Below are 16,800 nucleotides of genomic sequence, written 5' to 3'. Positions count from 1 at the left end.
AATGACCGTAATGACAGAGACGCAGGTGACATGCTGATTGTGTTAATACCTTCTCTCCAGTGAGGGTGACCATGTCCAGAGGACCGTACATGAAGCGTCCCATCACCATCTGCGCTCCGTCCTCCGTGAACACGGCGTCGTTCACGCGGTGGTTTGCCGTCACGTTCTGACACACAAAGACAAAAGGATTTCTCCATGTTGACCATTTCACTTCCATTCAGTCATTTTACTGCTCAGTTCCAGATAACAGAATTTCAAAGTGGCCTTCATTATATACTGATACATTTTAGAGGAGCAAAATAAAGAAAACTTATTATCATTTTTTACAATTTTGTATTATCTTAGACTTGCTGGCATTGCAATAAAACAAGATAACTTAAAAACATATTAATACCAACGGTTTTTTTATATTGGTTAACAAAAGTTCAACATTTCCTCTTCATATTTCCCGTAGGAGCTGCAGCTAAAAACAACAACAACAGGTCTTACTCTGATTTTAACGTGAGTTCTCTTGCGAAGCCACTTTTCTCGAGGTTTGGACGGAGTGAATTCAGAGACTTCTTTCCCGTCCAGCTCCAAAATACTGGAATTCTCATGTCTCATCACCTGTCAAGAAAATAAATAGCACAGAACATTTCTGGTCTTTAGGCTCATAGTCCACCTGTCATCTCTGGTCTGGACACTGTTTCCCTCAGCTCTGCACAGCTAACTCTTGTTTGTTTTTACTATCAACGTTTCTCGATAGTACATTCAACGAGAACAGTGGCAACAACCGATGCAGATCAGGTCTTATGACCTTAAACATTTCCATGCACTCTCACTGGAAAAGTTGAGAAGATGAAAAGAATAAGCCGGGCTCACTGTACCTGTCGAAGTAGAAAGGAGACAACATCTGTGGATTCCCAGTAGGAGGCGTGGAAGAGATGAGGCAGAGCCACCGTTGGAAACGCTGTCAGGGCGTCAGGACAGTACAGAGCATAGTCTGTCCTCTTACTGCCCCACCACCGAGAGGCAACTGCAGCAGGGAGAGGGGAACCAGGAAAAAGGTCACAGTGAGTTTAGGAATCGCGATCTCTTTCCACTGCAGAAGGATCGAAAACTGAAATGAGGACAGCACAGGTTTTCACTGTTTTCTGCAAGGCCCTCATGTATTTCACTGGAATCAGTTTAACATTAAGGGAATAGTTCATGTTTTTTGAAGTATGGTTTAAAAAGGTACGTGCAGATTTAATTGATATCTTAAGAATATTAGGCCCACTGTTTTTTTTTTAGTTATTTATCCTTTTCTGACTAAAAAATAAAATGTTACCCTATGAATTCAGTGATTGAAATGATTTGTTTGGATTGACCTAATAGACACAAACCAGAAGATTCTCAAAATGATGATTTTCTCTCTGGACTTTGGTATGTGAAAGTGAGCAGTTTACAAACTTTAGTTTACAGACTGTATAACAGCAAGCTGGAGTGGGGGACATATTCTTATGATATCTTATGAGGTGTAGATTGTATTGGGGGAGCCTTTGATGGCTAAAACCCTGACAGCAACCATGTTATCAGTGAGAACAAGTGTGGTCAGTGTTGTATAATTTCATATACCTTGTTTAGTTTTATGAACTTAATTTGTGTGCTTAGGTGAGGTAATATTTAAAAAAATTGTCAAACCATTTTCTTTTCCCCTAGACCCCAATTTTAAGAACCACTGAAGTAGAGGGACAGCACAGTGTGAAGGGTGAACTGTGTTTAAAAAGGTTTGAAACGGACACTCAGCTCAAACTCTAGGGAGAAGTCACACAAGACAGGTTTACAGGTCTCAAATGAGATCTACTAGGAACTAGGAATGAGGATGGACTCTAGCATCCATCCCTCATATCCTTGCACTACAGCTCCCAGGATACCTTGCTCTATGTTCTTCAACACCCCCAGTGACAGGGGAGCAGAGCTGATGTCAGTGACGTCAGACATGTCATCGGTCAGGTGAGAAGTCATGTCAGAGCTAAAGTCCGAGCTCTGCTCTGACTCCACACCGTTGGATCTCGGCAACACCCCACGCATTTTGCTGCGCGACCGAGCGGACGACGTCCGAGCGGCAAATTTATTGTAGGGCAGAGTCAGGTGGGACAGCAGACTGGGCCTTTTACTGAGGCTCACTTTGTGTGCTGAGGGGGGAAACGCTTTCGTCATCATACAAAAAAATCTTGTTGACAAAGATATGGATCAGACTCCAGAGGTTAAAGGTCAACTCACTCGTGGCGATGTTGGAGGCGGTGTACGCGTCGGCCAAGCCTGACACCTGACTCGCTATGCTGGCCTCGCTGGCCCTGCGCGTGCAGCGGAGGTGAGGGACGCCGGGTGACGTGGGCGGCGGATACTGGCCGTCCACGAAATTATGTGTGTGAAGAGCATCTGCTGTGGAGAGAGAAGTAAATATTATGACAAGCCCGAGCAGAGAGAGGATACATGACATATAACTATATGAAATATAACTATGATTATGAAAAACTTAAAATGTGCCTGAGAAAGAAAATCTTTGCTCACCTTTGCAGATTTGATTTGCCAGACCTGGGAGAGAGAGAGAGAATATTTAGTTTATTATTGAGCTGTGAAATAACCTGTAACTTTGTAATACATTGAAACTGCATTAACCCTTAGAACTCAGAAAATGTTTTAAGAGCATTACTACTTTATATATCACTACTAAAATGTGATATAAAATGAATCATAACTTTGACTCAACATCACATAAGAAGCCAAAAAAGCCTGAATATGTGACCTGTAAACACACACCCTCAGGACGTCCATATAAGGAGTTTTGTATTATTCCCACAGCAAATTAACATGGGTGCAACTGTGAGCGCTAAAGGTTAAAATATCCACTGTAAATGTATTTTTTTTGGTGTCATGAAGGTTTTTGTGCAAAACACATAAATAAAGAATGAATCAATCAATTCAGACAGGGGCAGAACCTGAGAGCACACCAGTGTTGCTCACATCATGTTGCTGAAAAGATGCACAGGGATTTCTCAATGAAGAGAAAAGCACTCGACTAATCTTATAATCTTTAGAATTATTTAATTATATTTTATAAAAGATATGCACCAGGCGGCTTTTATGTTTGTCTTGTTTTAAACAATACAGCGAAATGATTAAAGGAGAAAATGAACGTACTGTGTGATAATGACAATAAGTGCAGCACTAATTATGTCCAAGGTGTCTGGTAAGTTGATGAACGTATGAGTGGTCACCAACTCCTCGCTCTGTTGCTGCTAAATGCTCCTTCATTTTCACCAGCTGGTCTCTACCTGAGTCTGTCTTTATTGCTGTTTTATTCAACTTTTCCTCCAACTTTAATATTCAAGTTGTATTAAAGGAGGAAATAGGAGGGTGATAACAGTGACATGAGACAAAGTTAAGAGAAACACACTCTCTGTGTGGAGCTGTGAAGTCTGCCAGTTGAGGATAGGCACAGGGATGGTGGTCTCACTGACGACACTTTCCTGGCAACGTTGGGAAGCCGCAGCAGACTCCATGAGAAGCTGAGGGTTACTCTGCACTGTCTCCACTACATAAAGACAAAAGAGACAGAAGAAAGGGACAAGACATATCCAGTAAAAGCTGGTTAACAACAAGAGAAAGCATTGACAACCTAATATTTCCTTTCTGTCTTTAAAACATAGCTTTTTGAGTAATACTGCTCACAGACAAGCAGACAAAGTCTCCCAAAAACATAACCACATTGGTGGTGGTTCATAAAGACTCAGCCATATATACATACAATATGCTGATGTAGAGGATGTGTGTGTGCATGGGCTCACCCAGGAGAGCAGAGTGCCCGTCACCCAGAGGAAAGCGCTGATAACGTGGAACACTAAAGGGAGGCAGCAGGTGGAACCTCTTGTCCAGGAGCGGCTCCAGGCGCGAGGCCGAGGGGTCGGCCGGGTGAAACAGGTTGTAAACCTGCTGACAGGCGGGACGCAAGGCTGACACTGGGAGGAGAGGAGAGATGTGGTGTTAGAGGTACAGTGTGTAACCATCCATCCATTTCCTTCTGCTTTAACCTCCACATGAGGGTCAGAGGGGGGGAGCTGGAACAAATCCCAGCTGACAAAGGGATAAAGGTGGGGTACAGAGCAAGACAGGTCACCAGTCCAGTCACATTCAAGAGTATCCAATTGACCTAATCTGCATGTTTCTGGGGTGTGGGAGGAAGCTGGAGTATCCAGAGAAACAGGGTACATGCAAACTCGTACATGCAAAAAGATCCTTAGTTGAACCGGGATCTGAACTGGCAACCTTCTTGCTGTGAGGTAAAAATGCCATCACATGCATGAAGTGTTCAATTCTCTGATTGTATGAATTGTTGCATTCATTACCACAGAATGTGACCCTTACATTTATATCAGGAGCAGGTCTTCCACCATTTCTGTGTAGCGCTTTTCTAGTCTAGTCACACCCATTCATACAGCGCAACTTCTATCACTCATCTTTGACACTCGCTCCACCACCGAGCTACCATCGCCCCAGATAGTAATGTTTTAAGGCTAAAGTAGTTTCAGATACATATACATATACAACAGATGTTGCTAAATCCTAAGATTTATAAAATAAGGGCCATTTTATGGAATGTAAATCATATATTCTAGGAAAGGCATGACGTGTCTGTGCCCCCTCTAAGCTCTGTTTACAGTCTTTTCCAATTTTAGACAGTTACAGACAACAATGACCAATCACAGGCCAGTACAGAGAGCAGGCACTCCTATAGGCTGGTTTACTACAACTACACTGCATGCAGGTTCCTTTAGTTCCTTTTGCCCTTCCTTACCGTGGCATGACATACAAAAGGGAAGAAAACATTGCTCACCATCTAACGAGGGCACCACAGTCTTCCTCAGTGCGAGCACAAGCCCCAGAGGAGAGCCGAAGAGGAAGAAGTCTGTCACCTCGAAGTCAAACTTCCCCAAGGAGCCTCCCTCCAACATGGTGCTGTTGCTGGATCGCCGTGACCCAGGCTCAGCGTAGAGGACACTGGAGTGAAGACTGTTCAGAGAGATGAGGAAATGACTCGTGCAGTCACTTTGTAAATTCATCACTTTGAACTACAATAAGAAATATTCATTGAGAAGAATCAGCAACATAGTCCTGGAAGTGACTATTATAAAACTAGTTTTAAAGTTTTATTTTGTGATTGGCCTTAAATATAAAGACATTAATTTCAATTCAATTCAATTCAATTTTATTTGTATAGCGCCAAATCATAACATACATTATCTCAAGGCACTGTACATAGACAACATCAAAGAGAGCAGAGAACCCCAACAGTTCACACAATGAGCAAGCACTAGGCATCAGTGGAGAGAAAAATCTCCCTCTTAACAGGAAGAAATCTCTGACAGAACCAGGCTCAGAGATGTGCGGTCATCTGCCTCGACCGGTTGGGTTAAATCACTAAACCGCAATGTAGATCAGTTAAAAATACTTAATAATCCTAAAAACGTGGGTTAATCTCCAACAATTACCAGGAAAATGTCTAAAACCTCAATATTTAACAGAGGAGTCTCGTGTATTTAGCGACAGCACTGTGAAAGCAGTCATCACGACTGGTGAGTCACATCACAAACCCTGTGGCTGTATTTCAGTCCAGTGACAGAGTCTGTGCTCCAGTCATGGAGGAAGTAACTGAACTAATCTTTTTAATTAACTGATTCTAATGATTCAGTTACATTGAAAACAATTGCTTTAAAAGTCACTAGTCACTCATTTGTGTGTGTGTGTGTGTGTGTCGCAGTGATGACTCCGCCCACGTTGAGGAGGTACTATGTTGTAATGGAAACACAAACCAAACCGTGTAGAGGCGAGGCGAGCGGGGACTATGTAGTGGAGACGTGGCTTTAGAGGGTCCAATTAAATTCTGCATGCTTTTGGACATGTGGGAGATTTTGCAAACTCCATACAAAAAGGTCCTCAGCTGGACGAGGTCAAAAACCTGGGTCTTTTTGCTGTAAGGTAACACTGCTAGCCACTTGGCCACCATGTGACCCAAAAGACCAAGCAAAACAAATCTTGTAGAAAGAATTAACTCAACATGTTCAAAGAATTTAAGTCACATGGCCAGTGAGTTTATCGCTGTAGACAAAGAAAGCAAGGAACCACATGTGACACATTTTTGTCCATTCCTGCATCTCACCTGGACAGGAAGGCTTGGTGGTGTTTGATGGTGTCTAGCTCATACGTGGAGGAGTCACTGCGCTTGCGTGGCAGTTGTTTCTTGGGGTCGTCGGGCCCCGAGCAGCGAGGAATGTCGATGTTGCTGCGGCTGAGGTGGCGGCTTCCCTCGAGGGACGGCGAGGACGGAGAGACGCTGTTTATGATGATACCTGGAGAGAGAAGGTCCGTGTCCTGAGAGACGGACATGGAGAGAGGACAGAAACAACGAGGTCAGACACGAAAGATGTGGCTAAATGGTCTTTAAAGTTTTATGAATTCTAAAGTTTTGGCAGTCCACTGTGGAAGAAGTGGGGGAACTATGGTGGCCTTCACACACCAGAAAGGTAAGATCATTTTTTTGTACTATACAACTTACACAAAAAACACATTCTAGCTGGTTTGTCTATTGATGTTGCTCTAGTGGACCCCTGCCATAAAACATGGCCCTTAAGTTTTATTCTAAGGCTATGAAAAACCAAACAATTTTTTATTTTAAAGTGATTATACGCTATTATAAATGGATTATACCCATTTACTACTTTCAGTTTGGACTGAAATATGTCTGAAACTAGAGGATTGCTTTGACATTTTATCATCCACAGACGATGAATCCTGCTGACTTTCCCACCAGTGCATCTTTCGAAGGAAGTATCCTTTAGTTTAGGCTTGCAGTTACATTTGCTGATGACAAACTTCATTAATGCAATCATTTAACGGTCTGCTGACTTTTCCCAGTTTCATTTGTCCAATACTTGACCTCAGCATGTACTGTACTCTGTGTATAGTGCTAATAAGTCATTCATAACAACCATCTGATTCCAATTCTACCCCATGTGAGGTATTTGTACACCAATAAAAACCTGTTTACTGTCAAAACCTGTTAAGTTTTTGAATTTCGCCTTTTACAGAACTACAGATCCTTAATTAGTGTGCTTATATTTCATTGTAGCTGCACTGGGAGTTAATTCCACTGCCAGTAAATGTAAGTGAGGTTCATTTCAGCAGCTAAATGGCTTTTAATTAAGTTTAAGACAATGGATGAGATTTTCGTAACGAGACTGAGACATTGTGGTTAAGATAGCTATCTGAAAAAACAGCTGTTTATTAAACTGGCTGACCTGGGCTTTCATGTTTTTCCTTAAAATCAACTTTCAATATTGAGAAGAATACTTTTTGGTATTTCTTCCTGCAACTGGTCTATATGCAAGAACATGAAGCAACAGAAACTTTTTTAGAAGGAGAAGGACTTTGATCTGCGATGGGAAGCTTTAAACTTCTGTGCTGAAGAACCACCAAGAGGGAACTGGGGATTAGAATGATTAAGGAACAGGGGAAGAATAAGGATGAGAAAGAGGGGCAACTTCGATCTGTGTCTAAGAACTTCAAACTGTGATATAAGACTTCAAAATATGATCGGGAACTTTTTGGAAGAAGGAGCAAGAAGCTAAGAAGCTTGGAACATTATTCCTGATCAGGCCATTTCATAGTTTTTGCATCCACAGGTCCACAGAGGTTTGCTGTGGTCAGCGAGATGTAAATGTCATCCACTCGTGTCTGCAACAGTACAGTCGTCTGCAGGCAGCCTGGAAATTGTTGACCATGCAGATTTCATGCTGTTCATACTCCAGATAAAATAATATCTTCTCCTTTAAGGGGTCGCCACAGCACATTGTCTGCTTCGTCTTTGGCAAACAGTAGCAACATTTCAATATATTATATATCCAGATAGGACAATTTATATTGAAATAAATTAAAATGTACATATACAAGCATGGAGAAATCGAGCGCCTTATACCATCATTTAAATATGAATAGAACTGTGGGTGTTTATGCATAAGAAGAACAATAGAGAGGCCTTCAATCCTCAGCATGTTAGAATTGTCATTTTTACCTTCTTGCAATTGACATTACCATCTAACCTGGATTTATTGTTAGTTTCTCATGTTTCTCATCAGGCTGATACCTGCACACTGATGGTGCTGCCTCGTCTGCTGCTGTTCTGACTCTCTATCACCGTCACTGAGCTGCTGCACAGAGCATCGAATCCCAGGATTCCTCCAACACAGTCGCCAATGACACACACCTGCAGGGAAACAAAGCACACAAACACATTCAGCTTTCACTTGTAAGCAAAACCAAGCCACTGAGGCCAAAGTGTTGAGGCAAAGTTAGTGCAGAAACAAAAAAAATGCTGTTGGCATTGCTTTACTTATTTAGGCGAGAGGAGCTTATTTCCAGATGTTTGCTTTTTCTGCTATTCCATGATAAAAACCTCACACATAGAGTCAAACTATTAAAATTTGCTACTTTACACTCAGTATGTAATTTTTCTGAGTTTCTGTTTGTTTCTCTCAGTCCCTGATAAAAAAAATGTTTTGTCACAACATTTATTTCAATGCACAGCTGCATTCATTGCATTTTAGGCCAAGATCTTGCACTGACGGGAGAGTTGGACTGGTGTGTTGTTTTCTCCAGATACATTTCAAAGATTCTCAGTGGGGGTTTAGGTCTGGACTCTGTGGTGATCAATCCAAATGTGAAAATGATGACTCATGCTGCCTGAACCAATCTTTCACATTCTGAGCCTGATGAATCCTAGCGTTATCAACTTGGAATATGCTTAAAAAAAAAGCTAGTCGTTCGGTATATTTCAATCGTCAGTTGTGAACAGGATGTTGCTCATCTTAGACCAACTCAAGCAACCCCAGATCGTAACAGTCTTGTTCAGTAGCAGAGGTGCGTCCATCTTGTCCTCTTCTGTTACACCAACTATTCTCATGTCTTCCTTAATGACATCCATGAATCTTCACTGTGGTCTTCCTGTTTTCCTCTTGCCCGACAGCTCCATCTTCAACATCCTTTGTCAAAAACATCAAACCATCTCAACCTTGACTCTTTCACTTTATCTCCAAAACGTTCAACCTGAGCTGTGCCTTAATGATGCTCTTTTGTAATCCTGTCCATCCTGGTCACTCCCAGCAAAAATCTAAGCATCTTCAATTCTGCCACCTCTAGCTCCTCCTTGTGTCTTTTAGACAGCACCACTGTCTCCAAGCCATACATCGTAGCAGGAAGTACTGTAGACCTTCCCTTTTATTTTTGCTGCTATCCTTCTCTCACACGTCACCACTGACACTCATCTCCACCCTGCCTGCACTCTCTTCTTCACCTCTCTTGTGAATGTCCTTTGCTTCAGATGGTTGAACCCAGGTATTTAACTCATCCACTTTCGTTACCTCTACTCCTTGCATCTTCACTGTACTGAAACATAAAAGAAATACCACCACCACCTCCAGGTATCGCACTGACCTGGCCATTGAAGGATGTCCCTTCTAAAGACTTGATGAAGTCATTGTACACCTGATTGGCTCTTAGGATGACAGTCGCCACCGCATCTTGATACTGTGGTGCAGAGGTAGCCAACAGAGGCAGAGCAGCCAGCGGGATGTGGTCCTGACTGCTGGAGAGGCAGCCTTCATCGTAGCTGTAGGGGCTCAGGCTGCAGAGCAGAGAGGATGAGAGGATGCAAAGGTTATCCACCAGACATACTTCTGTGTCCAATGTGTGCACATTTTAAAGAAGAATTCTCCAGACTATCACTCACTTAGAGACCAGCGAGAATGCGTCAGCACACACAGCGGGACACGGGACCATCCGGATGGTGATGCGTCCCATTGCCGCAGGGTAATGGACCCTCATCACGGTGTCAAAAGCCCCACTCAGGGTGTTTACATCCCCCTGCTTGCTGCTCTGTTCGCCTGCAGAAAAAAGTCATACAAATCGTGTCAACTTGTGATTCATAAAAAGAGAACAGAAATACAACAACCAAAAAAACGGACAGTTTCATTAGGAGGAATTTACAATGTCTGATGAGGTCAAATAAAATGATGTTTTATTGGATAAATTAGAAAAAAACTTTTCTAATCTTAGTTCACTTAGAAAATACATGCCGAACAGCAATGTTTTTTGTTTTTTTCATTTTGATGCTGTTTGTCAAAAACAAAAATGTACCGTTTTGAAACATCAATTCATCTTTTAGCAAAGAAAAGTACAAAATATTTGCTTCATCATGTCCTTTAGCTCATCGCTCTTTTATATCACTGTGAGGAAAGTATTTTGGGTATTTTGTTCCTTGATTTCTACGTTACTCGTGTTTACATTAATATTCATGAACCACACAATCAACAATAAGTATTTGATGTCATTCAAACTAAATGTAACTGTAGCATGTGGGAAGTGAAACTTGGCGCTGCACCTGAGCCAGTGTCCAGAATGTTTCCACCGTGCAGGACTAGGACGAGGACGTGAACTTTGGACGGCTGCAGACACTGCTGGGATGAACAATCCTGCATGTAAGATATGAAACAAACACAGAGGCAGAGAGAAAAAACTGTGTTACGGTCATAATATGAGGACAAACTGAAGATGTACTACTAGTTACAACAATTACTGCTGTAATACTGCTGTAATTTGAATATTTTAAAGGCAATACCAGTCAAAGGATCACTGTCAAATGTGCATGTTGCTTTTTTGGAATTTTTTTAGATGTTTGTAGAGCACGTACACACACACACACAGCTGGGGGACAGATAGCTTAGCATAAAGACTCGAGAAAGGCTGTGGATCAGGAATCTGTTTCTCCTGTTTGTGAAAGACGTCCAAAAGATGCTGCATATACGGTAGAATCAAAACATGAAAACTCAAGTGATCATCAGATTAGCTCACTAATTAGCCACGTTTATGTGGATTATCTCCATCTATTTCAATAAAACACGTACCGTGTACTTCCTATAATATCTTCTCAGCACTATTACTAACAAATGGGTCACAGAGAATGTGTGTAAATTGCCATATTTTACATAGTTATCTTCCATTTCTGTGGCACAAAGCAAACTGTGTATGAAATGTGCTATACAAATACATCTGTCTTGGCTTGCATTGTTAAACAAAATAATTCAAATGGGTACAGAAATTGTTCCAAATATTCACATGTGGGACATATTTAAATATAAACATTGAATTTTCATTGTCTTACACACACACACAACACGAGGAGAAAACAAGAGAGAGCTCAGTTCTCTGGAAGAGCAGAATAACCTGAATTTTCTACCTCTGTTGAAGTGAAAGTCAGCTGATTAACACAGTAAAGGATAGATCCTGATGCCGTGATACTGTCAGGATGAAACTAAGAGCCTATTTAAGAGGACGGATGTTATCTACAAGCACCGTAATTTAAGGTGTAAGTCTGAGGGGAACATGAATGAAGAAATAGCGGAAGAAACTTTACCTCCATCTGCGTCTCCTCATTACTCATCCCAGCATACTCCCCACCTGACTCCTGATACAAGACTTCTGTGAAAACAGGAAGTATTCACTGCCGTATTAAAGGTTGAAAGAAAATAAAGAATGTCCTGTGTTGTGAGGATTAGACAAAATCTCCTCACAAAGAAAGGTTTCAATCAACAGACTGTAAGCACACACACACACACACACACACACAGGCGGAGGCTCTCCTTACCTTGTGCTTCATCCACCTCTATTGTCTCTATCTTGTCCATCAGGTCATTTGAGCTCCACTTGGTGATCTCCTTGGCAAACATCTCCTCGTTGTCAGAGAAGTCCTCTGCATGAAACACAGAGATAAAGAGTTGTTGGATAAAACTTATGGTGTCACAAACCTTTTACTGTAAATATAAATCAACAATGGAAACATGTAATTCTTGTCTAACGAGACCATTTTCCTTGATGAGACTAGGTGAGACAAGGAAAAAACTGTTGCATATTCTATATCTACATACAGTGTTGTAGTACTGTACAGAAATAAGCCTAATGACTGTGCCAGTCACAAGGTAACTGTAGAACAATGTGTGAGTGCATGTTTCGTTTCTTCACACATGGCTATATTATTATTATATAACGACTGAATGCAACCTTATCCATTTAATTAAACATTTTTCAATCAAGCATAAGCATTTTTCATAAATGCATCATTTAATGTAGGTTTTATTTTATGATTATATTACATTTTACCATGGAGTAAACCATATAAATCTGTATTCATACTTAACACAAGTTAATGTTTCACTGCACTGATTTTCAAAAGGAAATGCCTTGAACTAAGGGAAAATCCAAGAACAATGTAGGTTGAAAGAGAAAAACTGTGAGCTCCTCTACGTTTGATATTCATGAATAAACGTCTCCATCAGCAATAAAAATTAAATGATGAGTCAAAATGACTGCATCCTCTAAAGCTACAACACAGTAAGACACACTGCTAAAATCATATCATATCAAAACAGAATACAAATGGTGTCTATAAAGCCATTCTTTTCTGAGCTGTTCATGAGTTTTTTTCTACACGAAGAAAGTGATGACTTTACCATGAGCGTCAAAGAACTCATCGTCTGTACTGTCCTCAGAGTCCCGTGCAATGCTCTGCATCCTCCACTCTGAAATGCTCTGATGAGACGGACTTCCTGTGCGCGCACACACACACACACAAAGAAAAAACATGAGGAAAATGGATATTGTCAGGTCACAGAGTACAAATGACCACATGAAATTTAAAAAGGCAGGGGTCAGTGAAATTTGTCATATTACATTTACACAGCGAAACACATTCAACTCCAAGAGAGGGAGGGAGGTCATTCTCAAATCCACAGGTCATGTGAAAGGATGCCAACAGTGCAGCTGTGTGTGAGAGCTTGGGCTGTGGGCAATTGTTTATTATATTGTATTCTGGATGGTAACATTCCCACAGAATAGGAAAAATGGATGACCTTCGATGCCTGCCTGAATCAAGGTCAACATGACATTAGTGTAAAGACAATATAGAAAAATGTTACACTTTTCGACACAGTTTAAAGGGATGTGTTGGTTTGAAAAAGTATCTTGAACTTTTTTTCAAAATAAAGGCTCTGAATTCTGCATGACTTTGTAGTTTTGAGAAGAAAAGCAAACAGATTTTTTCAATTCATCTACCGGGCCAGATACGAATGCTGGCAGGCCAGTTCTGGTGCACGGGCGTCTAGTTGCTGACCAATGCCCTAGGAAATCACACAAGGAATAGTGATGCTAGTGTGCTTGACTCAAAGGACATAGACCAGGAAGTGACATGACAAGATCAATACAAAGAATCCAAACAAAGTTCGGTAAAAATATGTTCAACCTACAAATAATTCTGGAATAATACTGGAATAATAATTCCAGAATGAATGTAATTGTTGGCATCGGTGCCCCTCTCACCTCCTCTCTTTGATGACCTGTTGGAGGATCTGGACGACGTTGACCACTGTTTGGTGAGTTCTCCTCGATTCCCCAGGGAATCCCTATTTTTCCCTCCATCTGCCTCTGCTTTTGCCCCCATGGCCTCAGCTCCGGATGTCTGGTCCTGGCTCACAGACGAGCCATTGGTCTCCGCTCCCCCTTCCTCGGTAAGGCTGTACTGGGCCATCTTCTTGGCCAACGCCAGCTGGGTCTCCAGCTCCAGCTCCCTGATGTCCTCAATGGTCAGGCCGTACCACTCGTCCTGCCAGCACCATGCCTGCCGGTGGGCACGTACCATCACTTTACGCAGACCTGGGAGGACGGCAACAAGGATTGATTGGCATGTCATTTCATTTGAGTGAGGAACAAAATCATGTTCCTGTGACATAAACCAGAAATACTGGATTAAACTTGAAAGGAATAATGTTATGGCTGGTAATCAGGTAAACAGAACGTGGTCTCAGGGATTCACGGGTAGGAAGGAAAATTCTAATTAAGAACTTTTAGAATTGTTTTCTTAAAACTGGATGGATGAATGGATGGATAACTTTTGGTTATCTTTTTGTTGATGTTATTATTCTGCTTCTGTTCTCTCTGTGCTCTGTCAAGCAATACTATCAGACCTGAGTGAGGAAGTGTTTGTGTGTATACAGCAGAGCAGGCAGGCATTTATTTATCCCATCAAACTGCTGATAGACCAGTTTTCTGAGCAGTAGAATTAACTTCTGGACACTCCCTGCTGTCAAACTCCAACTTGTTTGCAGATGTCTCACTTGTTTGCAGATCCCGTGCCACCGGGTGACACAAGATCTAAACACAGCTACAGTAAGAAACCCAGAGATAGTTGTGTGAACTCATTAGCAATGGTTCGAATGTAACATTTAGTGGTTGTATAAATACTAACTTACACACTACAGAAAAAAAGACACTTCATTGGAACAAGGAACATCCGGCTTGATGAGGTGAAGGAAAATATGTGAAGAAGAAAGAGTCTACAACTTCAAAGTTCACGTGTAAAAAAACAAAGGAGAAGTTTGAAGAGGGAAATGTGGTTAAAGATGTGTTGATTAGAGACCGGAGTGAAGAGTGTCATCACGAAGACGGATCAGCTGCCGCTTCATTAGTCTGGAGGGAGAGTCGGGCTGTTTCAACAGCCTCAGTTCACAGCAATGAGAACAGGGAAATGACTGTTATCTCAGGAAACTGAGCCCTGTCTCTCCGCTCCTGCGTCCCCGAGTACTTCCTGCACTTTTCTCAGCCATTGCTCCTCACGGGAGGGTTTTCATCAATCAGGGGTTAATCATGACAGAGGTACAGGCTGTTGTTTTCTCACACACCTTCTCGTATAACTGGCAACATAATTATGAAAAGCTTATTTCCCCATTATTTGTAAAGAATTAAAGCTGCAGTACTAGGGAACTCGCAGTAATTTGTTGTTGGCTCAAAAGAGAAACAAAGCCTGCAATATGGCTCGCACATCAAAGTAGGAGCCTCATTACTGGGCCCTATGCTCACTATACAGGCCTTCCTTAAATGAAGGAAGTCGTGGAAGTTTGGTGAAATATTGTGCAAAAGGTTTGAAAATATTCTGGTAAAAATGTGTGGCAACCATGAGTGTAATATTATTTGTATGCTGCGTGCTTCATCGTAAAAAAAAATGACCCAAAACTATCAGACGTGACTGAGGGAGCATTTGTGAGTGTGCAGTGGCAGATCTGATCTGGCCTCATGCCACTTCTGTCTCTTTTTATTTATTTATTTATTTATTTATCATTTTGAGAAATCACAGGGCAGTTCAGAGAGCAGAAGCTTCTATTTGCATAAAAGTCCTTTCAGCGGAAAAACTGCTTCTCTAGCACCTACAAAAACTGTCGATGGTGCAAGGAAACATGCACCTGTCTGTGTTCATCTGATCAGAGGAACTCGGGACAGCGAACAGAAATCCTAATACCTGTGTATTCTAATAAAATTTGTCAGACGAAAATAAACAGTTAACCATTTGTCTAGACATCCTGCCTACCACAGTTTTAACATATTAAATCTCTCTCCCACACTCACTCATACACACAGCTTTTTGTCTTAAGACACATTGACTTCTATTCATTTGGACAGCCTTAAAAAAGCATTATCCCTAACCCTAAACATAACCACTAATGCCTGACCCTAACCTTAATCTAACATGATTAAAATCTTAGCCCTGAACTTAACCTGTTCCTCAGAAATTCCTGCCTCGTTAAGTCCAGGTTTTATGCCAGAAAGTACACAAATATACACAAACAAACACACACAAAATTTGGCATACGTACCCACGTCATGTATGAAGCGTTCGATCTTGGACTGCATGCCCCAGTATCTGAACTCCACTTTGCAGAGCTTGTAAGCACACATGACCTGGTTCTCACAAGGATTCTGGATGATCTCCTCGATCCAGTCGTCTGACAGTGGACCCCGTTTGGTCTTGATGGACTGATACAGCTTTGGGTCCTCCTCCACCAGGTACTCATGAGGAGCGATGTAGTCCTTTACGATATCTATGAGATCTGCAATGAGACGGGAGAAGAGGGAGAAACCACAGTTCATTTACACAATCTCTTTATGGTGTACACTCTGCCTCACACACATGTGGTTGTCCCTGCAAATAACTCTGTGTCCAGTTAGTGTCTGGTCCTGCTTATTAAGATATAAGACTAAACATCATTTCATTTTGTGAACTGATGGTAGAATGGAGTGTGATTTCTGCTTACCCACAGTTCTCTGTCTCTTCTCAACAGAGGACAGACTGAAGACGTCCCCTTGATTTCCAGTATCTGGTTTATAATATGTCTCAATGTCAATAGAGAATTTCTCCACAAAGGGACAAGTATACCTGCAAAAAACACAGAAATAATACTGCTGACATTGGTTTTGCTGTTGTGTCAATAAAATAACGCAAACATTTAGTGCAGTTACTCGTCTCTTAGTCTCGTGTTTGTGTGGTCGTCTCACCGGGTGCGTGTGTAAGGGTAGGCATTCCAGGACTCCTCCTCCACTCGGAGAGCGGCCTGAGGCAGGATGGAACAGAACCACGACGGGATGTGTTTCCCAATGTGATAGACTTTGTGTGTGTACTGGCCCGAGCCTCCGGGGCCATCCTCGTAGGGCCTGTTCTCCAGGATCTCCACCCCGCTGCCCTCGCCACAGCTCTCCTCTCGGCTCTTTTTCTGCAAGGCCACAGAGAGAGGGGGGAGATTTATTAAACAGCGGAACAGACCTGTGACGGTGTTGCACGTCACTGTGGATGAATCTGACAATACCATACAAGGAAAATTGTCCATTCACATAAAAATCATTCTA

The 16,800-nt window shown here is 41.8% G+C and overlaps 1 protein-coding gene across 4 annotated transcripts in view; it reads right to left on the bottom strand.

Moving 5' to 3' along the window:
• LOC122758095 (membrane-associated phosphatidylinositol transfer protein 2) overlaps positions 1–16,800 on the bottom strand; it is a 53,038-nt gene that overhangs the window by 4,119 nt on the left and 32,119 nt on the right. For 2 of the 4 annotated variants that reach the window (XM_044011976.1, XM_044011977.1), the window contains 21 exons: positions 16,453–16,667; positions 16,212–16,333; positions 15,774–16,007; positions 13,447–13,779; positions 12,582–12,677; positions 11,720–11,824; positions 11,489–11,553; positions 10,457–10,547; positions 9,806–9,959; positions 9,511–9,700; positions 8,165–8,284; positions 6,182–6,393; positions 4,859–5,034; positions 3,813–3,983; positions 3,422–3,559; positions 2,536–2,559; positions 2,245–2,406; positions 1,896–2,156; positions 867–1,015; positions 490–606; positions 50–166 (listed from right to left, as the gene is read on the bottom strand). In XM_044011976.1, the coding sequence (XP_043867911.1) occupies positions 50–166; positions 490–606; positions 867–1,015; positions 1,896–2,156; positions 2,245–2,406; positions 2,536–2,559; positions 3,422–3,559; positions 3,813–3,983; positions 4,859–5,034; positions 6,182–6,393; positions 8,165–8,284; positions 9,511–9,700; positions 9,806–9,959; positions 10,457–10,547; positions 11,489–11,553; positions 11,720–11,824; positions 12,582–12,677; positions 13,447–13,779; positions 15,774–16,007; positions 16,212–16,333; positions 16,453–16,667 (3,252 nt within the window). The remainder of the gene's footprint in view (positions 1–49; positions 167–489; positions 607–866; positions 1,016–1,895; positions 2,157–2,244; positions 2,407–2,535; positions 2,560–3,421; positions 3,560–3,812; positions 3,984–4,858; positions 5,035–6,181; positions 6,394–8,164; positions 8,285–9,510; positions 9,701–9,805; positions 9,960–10,456; positions 10,548–11,488; positions 11,554–11,719; positions 11,825–12,581; positions 12,678–13,446; positions 13,780–15,773; positions 16,008–16,211; positions 16,334–16,452; positions 16,668–16,800) is intronic. The other 2 variants (XM_044011978.1, XM_044011979.1) reach the window with 2 other exon arrangements.

This window comes from Solea senegalensis, linkage group LG21 (assembly GCF_019176455.1).
Source record: "Solea senegalensis isolate Sse05_10M linkage group LG21, IFAPA_SoseM_1, whole genome shotgun sequence".
In the NCBI taxonomy this organism is placed as follows: Eukaryota; Metazoa; Chordata; class Actinopteri; order Pleuronectiformes; family Soleidae; genus Solea; species Solea senegalensis.
Note: the sequence above shows the minus strand (reverse complement) of the source record. Positions and strands in the feature narration are given on the sequence as shown.